The sequence below is a fragment of the Corvus kubaryi genome, unplaced genomic scaffold (assembly GCF_017639235.1).
Source record: "Corvus kubaryi isolate FWS band 111438036 unplaced genomic scaffold, C.kubaryi_AGA036_p1.0 split1-131, whole genome shotgun sequence".
Lineage (NCBI taxonomy): Eukaryota > Metazoa > Chordata > Aves > Passeriformes > Corvidae > Corvus > Corvus kubaryi.
The window spans coordinates 21,047,020-21,063,463 of record NW_024582073.1 but is presented as its reverse complement, the minus strand read 5'-3'; the positions used below and the strand labels follow the sequence as shown (position 1 = coordinate 21,063,463).

At 38.2% G+C, this 16,444-nt stretch overlaps 1 protein-coding gene across 7 annotated transcripts in view; it reads right to left on the bottom strand.

The window, feature by feature from the left end:
* The window catches only part of SORCS2 (sortilin related VPS10 domain containing receptor 2), a 548,208-nt gene that overhangs the window by 225,796 nt on the left and 305,968 nt on the right, over positions 1–16,444 (bottom strand). For all 7 annotated transcript variants that reach the window (XM_042053480.1, XM_042053482.1, XM_042053478.1 and 4 more), the window contains exon 3: positions 13,780–13,879. In XM_042053480.1, coding sequence (XP_041909414.1) covers positions 13,780–13,879 — 100 coding nt within the window. The remainder of the gene's footprint in view (positions 1–13,779; positions 13,880–16,444) is intronic.

The window sequence follows — 16,444 nt, the reverse complement described above, 5'->3', positions numbered from 1 at the left end:
TACCTCTGATTACCATATAATATACCACAACGGAGCTGGGCAAGCCTAAACTGGAGGTTTCCTCCTCGTATTAATGGTTCCTTAAGAAATGATAATAAGATGGAAACTCAGACTCTTCAAGGGGGAAGTACAGTAGCATCTTAGTGTGCAGCAATCAACATATATTTACTGGACTAAAAAGTAAATGGAAAATTTACTGTGCTTTCCTACATTATTTTTAATTTTTCTAAGAGCTACTAAAAATGCCTACAGCCTTGAGAATAGACCTTTTTTTGAGATTTCTGGTAAAAGCCACAGTAGAGGTCACTGCCAGATTACAGCTGCAGTGTTCTCTGGAGTAATTTCATTAGCTGAAGCTGCAGGAAGGCAGAAAGGGGGACTCTCACATTCTGCCATTATATCATTTGCTGATTTTTAAATAAAATTATTTTCTATCATGAACATTTAGAGACTTAGACTTTCTCTGTTTCTTCCTGGGTGATATTTAGCTTACATTCCTGAACATGGCTTAAATGCTGTGGCAGGTGACACAGTAGTGTTAAGGAACAGCTAAGTGCCCAACCTCAAACACTGACAAGTTGCAGTAGTTTCTTTAGTCAGAGAGCAGACAAGAGAGATGGTAAAAAAACACCACAAAACACAGAGTGCTATCAAAATGTTTAAAAGATAAATAACTGGCAATTGCCTAAATCATGGACCACTGAACTCAAGAAGACAGAAAAACAGAGCAGTGCCACCTGTAGACTGAGAGCATCAGCCTAATGAATTTGCCTCTTAAGATCTTAGTTTAAAAAAATGGGGGGAATAGGATAATGCCCTTACTAATGAATCAAAAAATTTGAAAAATACATAAGTAAAGCAGTATCCTTATAGCTTGGAGATAAACTCAGAGTCATAAATATTATGTAAGTCAAAAATTTACCAGCTATCAGAGTAAAAAATGTATAAGTTTCTGGCACTTACCAGGCTATTAAAATGTCAGGGTACTTTCAGAAAAAATAAATTTTGGCCAGATAATGCTGAAGTGTCAATGTTTTCAATGCACACTTGAATTTTGATAAGTCTCCCAAGCCAAATACTAATTTTAATTAGGAGTATTTATTATTTTTATAAGTAAACCTTGACATAATTTTAAAACACTACATTTAAGAGAGTGACAACCTAAACAAAATATTCCACTTTATGTCACTGGTTTTCCTTATCTTAGTTCCACCAACACTTTTCCAAGCCTTTTTATTTTAATTTGGAAGTTAGGATATATTTTTTCATCAGAATTTTTCAGAGTATTGGTAAAAATTTCTGATCTTATCCTAACACAGCCATGTGGTAGTGGTACTTTACATGGTAAATGGTTTATAGTAGATAAGTGTTAATAAAAAGTGAATTCTGTGAATTGTCCAGAAACATAGGGGCAATGTTTTCTAACCAAGTATCTAAAATTAAGGTCCTCGGTGTGAATTCAACTCTCTTCTTCATTTCTGAGTATAATTTTTAAAGATGTAGTTCAAATTGCCTCAAACACTTTAGAAAAGATTTTAAACTTTCATTATCTTCACAGATCAGCTTTCTACAAATTTAAGAAATTTGGCTCTCATCTTTAGTCTTAGAGATATTTTATCTTAGATAACATCTTAGATCACTATTTTATCAAATTATGTGTATTCACCTGTTTAATCTTAAAAAAAACCAACACAAAGTGTAAAAATCTACTTCATCTCCCTTAAAGCTAATTATGATCTTACCATTGAAAATATGTCCTAAATTTTAGTCTTTGATTCTGGAAATAATAACCATTCTGATTTTTTTTTCATCAAAATATACTTTCATATATTTGCCTACTGATATTTAAGGTATTGATAGATCTTCCACAAGCCCAAACTCCCCTGTAAACTGGTGGTAATGCATTCTATTTAATTCATCTAATATTTTGTTGTGATGGAAAAGACTAGTTTTCAAGAATAGTCTTCAAGCTCAGAGACTGGCTTAGATGTGTGGCATATTGTTAAATTCCTCTAATTTCTTTCCCATGCAAGTAATTTACATCTTTCTGTTTCCACATCTGTGAAAGGGAAATCTTATAACCTCTCCAGAATCCCGAAAGTTATTAACAGGAGACGCCAAGTCATCCATATGCACATAAAATTCTAAAATCTCATGGCAGAGTACAGCCCACAAGTGGTTTTAATATGGTCTTGCAATATACCAAGCAATACTTTAGTACCTCCTGAATGGAATTTTAGTCCAGAAAGGACAGTTTTATAGACTTTGTCAGCCTAAGTCAAGTGAAAAGTTACAGTTGGACCTTGCAATAATATACAGCATGTGAGAGTTTCTGATGAGCCTTTGCTTTGCAATCCCAAAGCACAGCAGAAACCCTGTATCCCTGAGACTTACATAGTGAATATGTAAAAGGAAGAAGCCAAGACCTCCTGCTCCTGTTCTACAGCACTTTGCAGAGCAGAGAAGCATTTCTGAAATCCTCAGTAGCAGCAGGTAAGAGAACCATTGTCTTTGCTGGAGCCCACAGGAAGAACTAAGTGTGAGACACTTATTCTCATGGACAGACTGGAACATTTAGCGAAACCCCACTAATTTATGCTTGCCAGCACTGCAACCCAAACAAAATGTAAAAGCATTTAAACATAAAGTGATGCAATCTGTAAAAAAATTAGTTCATGGGTATGGCTGAATGAAAAAACCAGGACATATATTAGCACTAAAAAAACTACTCTAGTGCATATAATAAATTGATAAGAGACGTTTGATTATTCCCATGGATCCCAGGCTTATTCCTGTAGTCATAGTTACACTGAAAGCACAACTTTTATGCAACTTGCAGTCGTCCATTTTTGGCACCAAGCTTTACAAGATAAACACCTGCAACCCCTTAGTGCCACCTGATGCACCTCCACCCCAGACCTTTCCACCACATCTCCTTGCCTTCTAGAAAAGAGTGAGAGCATCTTAGTCACACCTGAAAGCCATTTCAAGGGCCAGACTGCTAATTTTGTTTAGAGGACTGAGAATAAAATCATGTATCTGTAAACTGTAGATTCACCAATAGCAACAAAAATCAATCCTGTTCTGTTTGGGGCAAATAGCTGACTTTCCTCATTAAAGTGAGAATACAAGTGTTAGCATCATATTCAAATTATTACCTATGTACTGAACCAGCCATGAACGATAAATGCTAAACAATCTTAAAAAATATAGGAACACATTTATAACAATTATTTTCAGCATGCTGGAAATCTTAAAATGCTGTTAAATATTGCAGGTGTGCAACACAAAAAAATACCTGATAAATGTGCATTTATCTTGAAATGGGTTCATAAAAATACTTAGCACCTATTTAGGGATCAGAGGTGATCTAGAGACTTCAGTATTATGGTCTTAAGTATATAAGCAAGGAAACTAAGCCAGACTAATACTGTACTTTTTGCAATCTGATCTCAAGGTAGGCTGTCAAATCCTGTCACGACACAGTGTTTTTGCACCAAGCAAATGATATTACAAGGTATGAGGCAATAGGAAGTCAGGCTTCAGGGAGGCTCAGGCTTGCTCAAGGTTATAGAAACTGATGTCAAGTCTCCTGGCTAACAGCTTCCTGACTGAATCATCCTACCACCATTCCTGAAGAGATTTGTTTTATGAATGATAGATAGTTAAGGACGTGTCAGCAGATTTATTATTATCTCAAGAATATTGTGGTTTTTTTAATAGAAACACAGACCATTAGCTACATTCTTCTAAATAATATTTAGTAATTCTTTAGTAATTGTAACCATGAAAGAAAAAGTTCTGATTTGGTCCAGAATCTACTTGTAAGGTGTAGGAGGAAGAAATTCTCAAAAATGAAGGAAAGAAAAGCAGAAAGACACTGTTGGAAAGACATTAGGAGATGGAAGGGCAGAAAGAGGTGATGAAAGGTTTGAAAAAAAATGAAAAAAACAAGTGAAGACACAAACTTAAACAGGCTTGCAGAAGATCCCTCCTCAAAACCAAACCAGCAATATTAAGGAGAATTCACCATTCATTTCATAGCAATCTTTTGCTATGAAGGGATGGCAGCAACCTAGTGCATTACTTCCACAGATGGAAAAAATCTGTCTCTAGCTCAAGCCCCAAAAAGACCACATCAAGAAGGCTTCAGAGGTGGCTTGGTTGAACATAAGAGATTCCAGTTTCCAGGAGGAAGAATCTTTCTCTGACAGAAACACAGAGTGTGAAAAAAACCCACCAAAATTAAAATCCTGTTTTATCTTTGCTTGAATTTTTGCTGACTGTACTCAAAACAGGTGGGTGCAGACTGTATTAGAACATATTTGCCACACAGGTCCTGCTTTTTCAGTAGAAGATAGCTGCTGCTGCTGCAGGATACTGGGGCTACTGGGAATCAGGACTCAGTTCAGAATTAGAAACAGGCAAGCAAACAGTTACATTCATCCCTTGTAGTAAATGCCACAAAGAGAGCGGAATAAACAAAGTCACTGGAATACCTAATTTCTACAATAATTTAGGAGTCCTGTATAAATGCTTGTGCCATGACAGGCAGAAGTTGACTGGTTTAACATCAGTGTTACTCTTGAGCAGGGGGGCAGCAGTCCCAGGGATTCTCAGGGGGGTGAGCACACTGCCAGCCCTGCAAAATGGCCACGGCAACCAGTTAAACCCTGCTCATTTCCACTGTGCTTCCATGCCAACTCTGGGGAAAAAAGTCCTGCTGCATGTCTCCTACTGAGAGAGCCAGAGAAGCCTGTGTGGTCAGCATGAGTGAAGTTGAACAGCTGCGGTGAAGAAAAGCAGAATTTGGCACATCAGTAGATTGCAAAATGCTAGCATAGTGTGAAGCGTGGAAGCTGGGATTCCTCCACCATTCCATCATTGGGGAAATGAGAAGGAAACACACAGGTCTCAGGAGATGCAGAGGATCCATCAGCAGGCATGATGAATATGTTTCAAACACACTACTCCATTATTTTCTTGGGGCTGTCTGAGTATACACCTACTGTATACACTGTCCTTGCAGACTTCCTGAACAGTACTCATCTCTTGTCAAATACAGTTTAGAAGTTTTCATATAATCTCCTTAACATGGACCTACTGGTTAGTTGCTCCTGCCATTAGACTCTGAGCTAAGATGAAAGAGTTCCCAGTTTCCTCCCTTCTGCAACATGGGGAACCTTGATACAGTCTCTTGGCACGCTGTGATGTTCAGTAAATAATTAGACAAATGTAATCTCAACATACAGGATAATTGCAATTGATATAAATAACCTAAATTAATCACAAAAACTCTTCATCTTGCCTATGCCAGCTCAACAGAAACCTGACTCTCTTCTATAGATTTACCTGCACCCATTTCAACCAAGCAGACTTGGCAACCAATTAAATACTTATTGAGTACAGTAAGAGGCTTGTTACCAATCCTTTACCATTTCCTCTTTTCAATTATCTTTTCTCTCTTTTATCCTGTTTCCTTTAAAAAGATTCAGCACCACTAATGCAACCACATCTTCCTTTCTGGTTTTATCTGTGGCAGAATTCATGCAGATTGAGTAACTCTCTATTCACTCTTCATATGGACACCTTCTCCTTTGGACACTATCCCATACATTATGATTTGCCTCCTTATTATATTTAATTCTGCAAGTTCCATATTGCATCAGAAAATCTTCCAGGATGATATTCACCTGGAACTGTATAGCCTTAAAAAAAAAAAGTGCATGATCCTCATAACTGTTGATTAGAAGACAGTTGTAGCTTTTGCTAGGACACAAGAAATTCTCTGCCATGCTGGAGAAAAGCCTCATCCAGGTCTCATTCAGGTCTAGAGACCTACTGCAGGCAATTGTGGTTGATTAATTGAGCTTTTTTTCCCCCTTAGTTGTTATCTCAAGCAGAGAAGAATTTCAGAAGCACTTTCAGGTCAATGAGCACATGGGCAGACTGGACAAGGGAAACACATGATTTGCCTGGTGTCCTGCACAGCACACACTCCCACCCCCTCTATATTCTTCTCTGGCATACGGCTCAAATTTAGAATTGGGCTTAAGTATAAGAATCTACATTTTAAAATAATGAGCTTTGAAATGACAACCTGGTCTAAATTTTGCAAAATTACCCTTATTTTCAGACACAGAAAAATCAAAATCCCAGATCTTAAACCCCTCCTGGTGTGGAACATTGTGCATTCCCCTTCCCTCTGACCACCCACCCCCTTAGCAGTACACCCTCCCCCAGGTGCTGAGGGCAGCTTCAGACCTGCTTTCTGCTGCATGCTCTTGATTGACTACTCCTATTTCTCCAAGCAATGGCCCCTGCTCATCATAATAGGAAATAAAACCTTGCTGAAAATACGATGCTTGGATTCACTCTCTTCCTAGAATTACTGGGGGGGAAATAGATGTCTCTCAAGTGCAGAATCATATGCACAATGGTCTCTTAACAGTTGCTTGGAGGTCTTTTCCATTTTCACATAAATCTTTTTTATGTTGTACTCCCACAACTAGTCATTTTATTTTTGGCTTCACTACCGTAAATTTAATTTAACATTACGTCTTTTTGGTAGTTGTTGGTCTGCTTTTATGACTAATGAGTTTTAGACAGGACATTCATAAAAACTGAACAAAAGCATCTATAATGAGCATACAGTAAAGACAGCCCTATTTTTCCTCAGAATAATTGTATGCCTGAGCACAAAAGAATGCAAAAGTTGCACATTAGGCTACAAAATCACAGTGGAAGGTTAGTCTCAAAAACTTCAATTGAGATCTCTAAGCACCAAATGAATTCTAGGATGGAATAATAACACAGAATGTCTGTTCAAGCATGCAGCCATCTAGCTCATACACCTTCTACCTTGCTGAGCAATTATCCTACATACTATGAGAAACTTACATGCTGGTCATGGCATTCGACTGTGCACTTGTATTGTTAGTCAAGTTTGTTGGCTTGGCTGGTTTTTGTATGTGGGTAGTTTTCTTTCTTTTTTTTAATATGAAGTGCAGCTTTTAATGACAGTGTACTTCAGGTGCTGGACTACAGAATACTTATTGATTCCAAGAGAGAAGAATTGACACAAAAAGTTTCAGAGGCAGCTTCAGCTTTAATGGTTCAATGTTTTAGTAGACATGTGTAGGAACCCAGAGTGCCGAGAGGATTTCTCTGCCTCTTTTTAAGGGTTCTTACCCCCCTGAACAACACTGTTTTAGCCTCAAATCTTGGAAAAAATTACCAACAGTCAGACAAGAACTAGAAAATACAGTGGTGTGAATTAGGTGATAGACTACTATGTAAGATTGTCACAGGGTGAAAATTTAGAGGTTTTGGGCTTCTCTTTGTAGTAAAGAAATAAGAGTAAAAAATATTAAAATGGAGGATTGTTGTTGTTCTCTAAACCTTCTTCTCCTTCTACTACTCCATATTCTGCAGTAAAAGTAGTTCGGGATGATTGAATAGAAAATTCTGCAGTTCCTAGTTGTGTTACTGAATAATTGGTAGGAAAGTGAAAATAATGTACGTTTTTAGTAACCATTGGTTAAATTATCTTTAAAAGGCTGTGTAAATCTTGATAATTAGCTCTCACTCCTGCTTTTCTGTGCTTTATGCTGTACCTGGGTCATGCTAGTGGCTCTGTTCCTCTGACAAGACTTAATAAACAACTATCTGGAAGCATTGAATCTCAAGGAAAAGTCTCGGTTTATCTTTGAAACTCCTTGCAAAGACTTTCAGCAAATTCTCTCCCATCCGGAGGGACTTGATTTTTGGCACAGTACAGTGTCAGACATGCATTCAAAAAGGTATTCAAAGACAAACCTGTCATGATCAACGAGAGCTGGGGATTCCTTTCTAGCTCTGCACATACAAGAATGGGATGCACAGGAAGTGTTTTGATGGAAACAAAACCAAACCAAACCTTTCTCTGTCACACTACGTAGGAAAACACATTCATAATCTAGTGATTAGGAGACAGGGTATTCTCAAATAGAACAGTAACATTCTCCTACCTTCTACTTATTGAAAGGGTGACAAGGAGTTAGAATATGACAATGACATAGGAGTTACACATTTTTTATGGAGTCCTGTTTACATACAAAGTGTGAAACAGCCGTGGTTTCTCAACTATAGCAGAAATCAGTCCAGCTGGAGAGCTGTGGTTCCTACCCTCCATTTAGCCAGTAAATAACTCATATACTTCTCTAATAGCCAGATCTCAAGCCATTTCTTCATCCACAGCTTTAATTTTCAACAGTTCCACTCTGTTTCTCAAAGCTTTAGCCTATTTTTTTCCACATATACATAGTCACACCCCATCAAATAGCATTCATCAGATCCTCCCCATGTATGTCATAGGTTTGGTGGTGCTGGATGAACCTCTGCTGTGGACTGTGACTCCAGCAAACAGCTCAATGAAAGCTCTGAATGTTTTAACCTATTGAGTTCTAGTTGCATTTGGGAGCTTCCTGGTTGTCAATGAATCAACTGCTCATCAGTTGTGTGTGAACAAAATCTGGGATTTCTGCCCAGGACTGCCTCTCACAGCAATCGACCAACAAGCAAAGTATGGGCAGGGGGAAGACAAAGAGTCAATTATTGGACCTATTTCTGGTAGTATTTGGAAAATCTGAAGACAAACTGAACAGCCCTGTACAGAAGTCTTAAGCAAAATGATGCAGTCAGGTCACATTAGTGCTCTGATGGTGCATCACTGGAATAAAACTGAATGGTGACACTGCTTATAAGGAAAGAACACATCATGGTAGAGATCTCAACATACAGACTCATATCCTGTGATTTCACAGTGAAACATTTCCTGAAGTAACTACTCATCTTATTGAAAGGAATATTCCTTAGCTGACTACTAGTAAAAGTGTAAGATAATTCTGCTCTCTTTATTTGCAGATGTTCTGGCATGGCCTCTAAGGAAACTGATACTGGAGTAGAATTATTCCTTACAAGTAAATGTAGTCATACTGCATTTTGACAAATTCCACAACCAATTGTTCTGCTCTGAAAGACAAATGTCAAAATGATGTAGGACTGTATTTACCTGTCATCGTTTACAAATGTTGCTCAAGCCAATTTGCATCTTGGGAAATGCTTTATAGCTCTGGAAAATACTCTTTTGCAAAGTGTAATTCATACTCTTTAAATTATCAGGAGTTAAAATAGTGTATAAGAAAGCCTATATCCTTATTACTATCTTAAGTGGACTGCCTTGTTTGACAAGCAAGGATACATGTTTGTCACCTTGCCTTTTAGTTTGGAAAAAACATGCTGCTATTGGTTATTGTGACAGCTGGGAAATGTAAGTGTTCAACCAATTTAACTAATAAGTTCATGTATGCACAACCAACATTTATTTTCTCTTAATATCAAAAGCCTGAATATAAACTGCTTAGCTGCCTGTTTTCCAAAAGCATATAAACAGAAGGATGGATGCACCAATTGCATTAGTATGAATTAAAATTAAAATATGCACTGAATGTCAGGGAAAAAAATCAGTGTGTTCATTCAACTCCTCCCCAGCAACACAACATACAGTCAAATATGTGATTTCTATATCCAACAGTATATATGCCCTAAAAAATGTTAAATATTTTATTGATAACTTAGCTTAGTGAAACTGAGTCCTGTTAAATTTTTCTTCTGTAGAAAGAATTTACTTTGTTCACCAGTGTTCAGATTGACGCTATGGAAACCCTAATCCCATACTCTATAATAAACATGCACATCACACTTCCAAGTCACAATTAAAATGCTGGCTTGGAAAACAGGGAACTCAAAGCAAATTATTTCCTGCACATGGTATGTGACTGGTTTCCTACAAAATTTGATGCTATCGGCATGTGTTAATTGCTGAAAAGGAGATAATTGCAAAAATTCTGTTGTTTAAAGTGAAAGGACATCCCTTATCACTGCACAACACTTCAAGGCTGCATAGGGAAAGGCTACTTTATGACACAGATCAATGAAAAAGTGCTTCAAATGGAGAAGTTAGCATCAGAGAGCTTACATAGCAGGACCCCCCTTCACTATTCTGCAGATTTCCAAAACCGTATCAGTGTCTTTAGTTGCTGGTTTATACTACACTAAAACCAGACAGAACACAAAGCAGATATGACTGTATCCTTAGGAAGCGTGAACTCTCAATTAGAGTGTGACTTTGCCTATTACTCTGCTGTTTCATAGCATTTAGGGTGATGATCTATGATCCTATGTGGTCATTTGCAGGTAGGTGAAAATGTTTCCTGCTTGTGCAGCTGGCTGAGTGCAATTCAGCTCCGACTCACAAACAATACAGCCATGGTTCACACCTCCGTCCCATGACTTCATCAGAAAGGTTTATTCAGAGCAACCAACAAAGCCCTCCAAAGCTCTACCCTCAGAGATTTGCCATCATTTCTTGTCAAAACTGGGTTTCATACCTTGAATCCTGTGGTAACTGCAACAACACAATTTCTGCATTAGAGTTCTGCTGCCTTCAGCCAGAAAAAGACACAGAGTGAATTTACCTCAACTGTCAAAAGATTGGGTAGACATGACCTTGATACAACTCCTTCCCTATTCTTAACTTAGGCCTACGAACAGTACTCAACACAACTTGTTCATAGAAGGCTAAGAGAGAAATGGAATGTGCCAATTTTTAAATTAATGTAATGTGTTTTCTAAATGATTTCCATACTCCCTCAAGCTAATTCAGTCCCCAACATTCTTATATTTTATCTTATAATTTTGTGGGGGTTTTATGTAATCCCTTTTCCATATAGCACTATGTGAAAAGAATGCTGTTGTACTTTTTGCATCTGCTAATGCACTTCTTCATCAAATACATTATTTTCAATACATCTTAAAAAAATGCAAACTAGAATAATTCACTGAAAATCTAAGCCACTCCAGGAGCTGGTATACCAGAAGCTACGAACCGTAAAAATTATGTCAGCCTAAGAATTAGACTGGAGCCTTCTAGCAGATATTTCATTTAATTGCATTTCAAAACAACAAACAAATAATCACCCACTTCATGTGTGTTTCTTGACCTGAGAGAGCTCTAGTCACACCACCCAAATCAAAGAAGGCAAAGGTTGGGACTGGGAGACTGAAGAACTTGCCACGGTAGGAGGAGAACAGGTTTGAGACCCTCTAAGGAACCTGAAGGTACACAAGACCATGGGACTTGCTGAGAGAAATCCACAGGCCCTGAGTGAACTGGCAGATGAAGTGAACCAATGGCAGTGTGGTACTTAATTGCCAGCTGGGGTTAAACCATGACCCATCTCTTTTTATGTCTTTGTAGGAAGCCACAGTTTGATTCTGTTCAGACCCACAATACTCACTAAGTCAGTTACAGAGACCTCCACAAGATTATTCATCCTTATTCTCACAAGAACAAAGAACTATGATTTTAACAGTATGAGCTGCCTGGAGATACCCACATTGTAGTGAGCAGATACCTAAATTCTACAGAACTTAAATCAGGTGTAGTTTATGCTCTGATGACACTGAGGTGGGAATGATGAGCTTTAAATGTGCAGTATCTGTTCTTCCACAGATAAGGACTACAATGGCTAAATGAAATGTAAGCATAGAACACTTTTTAATATGCAAAGTATTAAAAATCCCCATAAATGTCTTTTATCTTTGCTTTCATGTATTTTCCCAGTCACTAAATGCTAAGTGGTAGCATAGAAATACTTATGCTTTAAATTTAAAGTGCATGCTCAGTTCCAATACACACAGTCAGCACTCCAGTTTCCATTTTCAGCACATTTTAAAAGATGTGAAGTGGATGAAGAAAACCCACGCTGTAATGATCTGAAGTCTGGTAACATCAAGAACAAGTGAAACCCTGAGACTGCTGTTCAGCTCAGAAAAAGGAGTCAGAGTTCTAAATATTCTATTCCACCCTAGTGCAACCATGCTGAAATAGACAGACAGGGAGTCGAGTCCCTCCATCATCCTAAATGACCTGTGTGAGATCAACTTTGTCTTAGTCTTAGTTCCCTAATCAAAGGTCCAGCACCTAAAATTTCCCATTACAACAGACAAAGTTCTTACAACATGCAGACTGCCCTCCTACCTTCCTCATGTAACTGCAAAACTTCCAAGATGAGTCTGAAGCCGTTGGTTAAAGCATGCAACCCCACTGTTTTCTCATTTTTGTACCACATATGCATGTATGTATATTTGCCTGTATTAATATACCTCCCTTTGGCATCATTACAGGCCCTAGAAATCCTTTCTGCTCTGCTCTTTTTGTTGCTTGTATACTAATAAACAACATCTATATAGAAGCAAATATCCACATAAACCCAGCATATTTATATTGACTCAAAGGGACTTTCTGTATCATGTAGATTTCAATATGATATTAGTTTACAAAGCAGGGTTTGCATCTCTAAGAACTTCAACTTGTGAAATTCAGCAGAATATAGGTTTTTCTAAGACAGGATAACATGAGGATTCTTGTGAACACTAGTGTGTTGTTCAGGCTTGAAATTTAGCAGTGATATTACTGCTGTTTATTTTGTTACACAACTGGCACAACCACTTATCATTGAACCTCTGTGCTTGGGCATGCTTTAATATTGTAGCTGATTGAGCTGGGAAAGATCCTCCATGGGGTTCTCATCCACCTCACCCTTCTAACTTCTATTCCAGAAACTGAGATGGGTAAAGATTTTTAGTTTTATTCTTTTGGACTTGAGACCACCAGTAGATTATATATCTGAGATACACAATCTGAAGAAACTTTGTTCTCATTGGCAGCTCCACTTCAAGAAACAAAAATATAATTTCTGGTTTTGCAGCAAATTAAAAATATATTACCAAACTCAAAGACAGCATGGCTTGGGAACAAAAACTCCAGGGACAATTTCAAGAGAAACACAATATGTACTTAATCATTGAGGCAGCCTCGCTGAGTTCCACTGATTTTTGATTAAGCAAAACAGATAAACACAACAAACATTGCTTTTCCCATCAGTGGCCTCTACCTGAAATCAGTGTTTCTGTATTACACTGGAGTTAAAAGGCCCTTATCAAGAGAAAATTTGTATTTCATGAAAGACCTACTGTGCTTGTGTTTCACATTGTACTTCACAATTCTTGCCATTTAAATCACAGGCACTTTGAAGACATAGAAAGGCTGTTACTGTGGTTTTTTCTCATAATCATTCTTCCTGTTGCTTCTAATATAACATCCATTGTAAATACACTCAGTGGGTCAATTTTGCTCTCACTTAAAAGTCCACTTAATCTTCGCAGGTTCCAGGAAAAGCATTTTGTTTTGGTAATGATGCAGGAACATTTCTTAAGAAAGCTTCAAGAAAAGGAGTTTTTAAATTTATTTAATTAAGGTTTTACACAGGATAAACATCATTATCAATGACAGCCTGCCCAATCCCTATACTTTGTATTAAGGAACATGCAAAGAACCTTGTGCATAAAGGATGAAGAGGTTGAATGTTAGTCCCAGACTCTGTTGGGATGTGTGAAAACCTACAGAATTTCCTTTTTCATTTGCATGGGAAACACTACGAAACCTTGATTTCCAGGAATCAGTAACCTCATAAGCTTTCAGTGTCCATCAAGGTACTTTTTTATCTTGGTATTACTCAGGAAAAGTAAATATCCCACTTCTGTATGTCACAAATGCACCAAACATGATCTTCACCACTGTGAAAACCAGTTCCTATATTTTGAAAACCTGTAAAACACACTTCACATAGTTGCAGAATCTCACCTGCACTACAAAAATGGTTTTTTGCCACATACCTTCTTTTTGTTGGTGGAACAAATGTAGAAATTGTCAATAACAGTGGCAATCCCAGGCTGTAGATTCAACTTTGTGTATAATGTTCCAAAATCTGAAGACCTGAAAGAAATCAAACATCTGTAAGCGCTCTCTTCTAAAGGCTTCAGCATTGAAACTCTGCAAAGAAACCCCATTCTGTGCACCAACTGTCCATTTTCAATGTTTCTCTGCCATCCTTTTGTTCTTTTCAGTGCTCCTTTTCTACTACAAGAAACCCACCACTATTAAGAAAACTATTCTAGGTTTTGAAAAAGACCTGGATACTTCTGTCTGTACTTTGCAGTTCTCTGCAGTGCTAGTTTATTTTTTCTGTGCAGTGACAGAAGCTTGACATGTACACCTTTCCTTCACCACCCACAAGGTGGAAAAAAAGAGCTATGAAGAGCACGGGCTTATTGGCAAGTACTAACAGCACCTCCTCAGCTAAGCAGAAAAAGAAGAGTTCACTTCAGAGCTTGCTGTTGCACAAGAGAAGAATTTGGCCTGAGATCTGGAAGACTCTCATTAGACCTCTAGCAGAATTAGTACTTGGTAAACTTATCCCTTCCACTCCTCCATCTCTTTTTCAGAGGATCACTAAATTTTGAATTAATAAAACAAAAGTCAGTACTTGGCCATCAGCATATCACACACACATCTCCACAAGTATTTCAAATGTGGGCACTCTGCACAACTTCTTCCGTATTTCTGAAAAGCCAGCAGTGAAAAATGGCATCTGTGCTTTGCAGTTGTACTGCCAATGTCAATTATAAAAAGAACAGACAAGTAAAATGTTAAGATAAAGTTAGTTAGTGAAATTCAAAACAAGTGACTTCCAAATTTAAATCTCTTTAGATGAAACCTTGCTTGTTCTATTTAGGATCAAATTGTACCTTACGCTCTCTCCATATTTACAGTTATTCATTTTGCATTTGGAAAGGGACTCAGACACATCTAAGGCACTTGCCCCTTCTTCACCAAGAAGCACTCCCTAGGACAGAGATTTGGTGTGAGGACTTCCACTCAATACACCCTTTTCTCTCCTTGGAATAACAAACATGGCTGAAGGTACCCTGCCCAGGAACTCTTCATCATTCAAACAACTGGGAGTATTCAAAAGCTCCCACGTCCAAGAGAACCAAGACAAGACCCGGTCCCTCCCAGTGTGACACTGCACTGCCTGTGCAGTGATTTCCACCCTACAGCCCCTTTCTACTATGTTTACTGCTCCCCAGCAGGCTCTGCTACCTCACGCTCCTCACCCACGGCAGTCACTGCTGAAGTGTGTAGGAGCATGACTGAGTACAATGAGAGAGAAAAGTGAAAAACCAAATCCCTGGTGGAGTGTGTATATGTTGAGAGGTAGTCACTGCCTGAGGTCTCCTCCAAGCCATGTGAGGCAGGTTAGTCCCTGAGGGGCTGGTGCCCACAGGAGGCTGCCATGAGCATCCCACCTATGTCCCAGTGCCACCCAGAATGTCACTGAAGTTGGAGGGCATGTTGTATGAATCTAGAGGTGGCTCCTGTGCCTTCACCAATCCAGATTTCCACAAGATACAGGAACTTTCAGCTGCTGTCATGGAGCAGCTTTCTACGTCTTTGGCATCACCAAGCATAGTGGGCAGACAATGATATGCCTGGAACAGGTCCTAAGGTATACCAAGTAAAGAAAGGTTCATGTTTACCTTGTTCTTCGTTCTCCACCAGTTATAAAACCCAACTGGTCATAAGACTATGACACATAGATCATACTCACAGCCTAAAGTTGAGAGTTTAACCATTTTATAGTGTTATCTGAATAGATTTGATCCGGGTTTTTTCCCCCCACAATATTGCTTTGCCTGCAGATATACAGCAATGCATTAGAGAATAAACAGAATCATAGCAATACAATCTTGACAAATAAAAATGTAGATATCAAACACATACAACTGCAGTGTACTGGGTGTTCAGCACAGAACCAATTAAAATTCCAAGGGGTATAGTATGGACAGTGCTAAACCTAATTTGCCAGTGGTACTTGACAGAAAAGAAATTAAAGCAAAGACTTAAAATACCAACTTCAGCCAGATGTACTGAAATCATGCAGATCAAGTATGTATGATGGAAACATAACCTAGTCTATTCTCTTTGAGGGAAGAATATCAGGTCAGTGGCTAGCCCAGTAAAAACATCCTGAAATAATTCTCTGAACCTTAAAGATAATTAAATTTACTTTGAAGAGGCAGTTCCAGGATTAATACAATAGGACCACTGGAGAGTGACACTGTGTGCGGGACACTGTGGCAACTCTGTCAAGGTGTGAAGAGAGTACAGGCAGGAAGCCCAAAAAAAAGATAAGTAAGTTCCAAGATAGAAAGTTCCAGTCCAAAACTTTCCCTTCTAATTCTCATGACTTATAAAAAGTACTGCAAAAAAAGAATGAGGTTTTAACATAAAGAGTGCACTAAGATAACTATGGTATTTTCAGACAAATGTAATAAAACTATGCAGTCAAAAATCTTTCTTTTGTTTTTTTCTGGTAAAAATTAGCAATCTCAAGAGAAAAAAAAATCCAATTCCAGCCTGAGAAAATAGGCTACTGTATCTCCTGAAAAGTACACCATGCCTGAGCAGGAAGACCATGATTGGATGAAGATCTGTGGA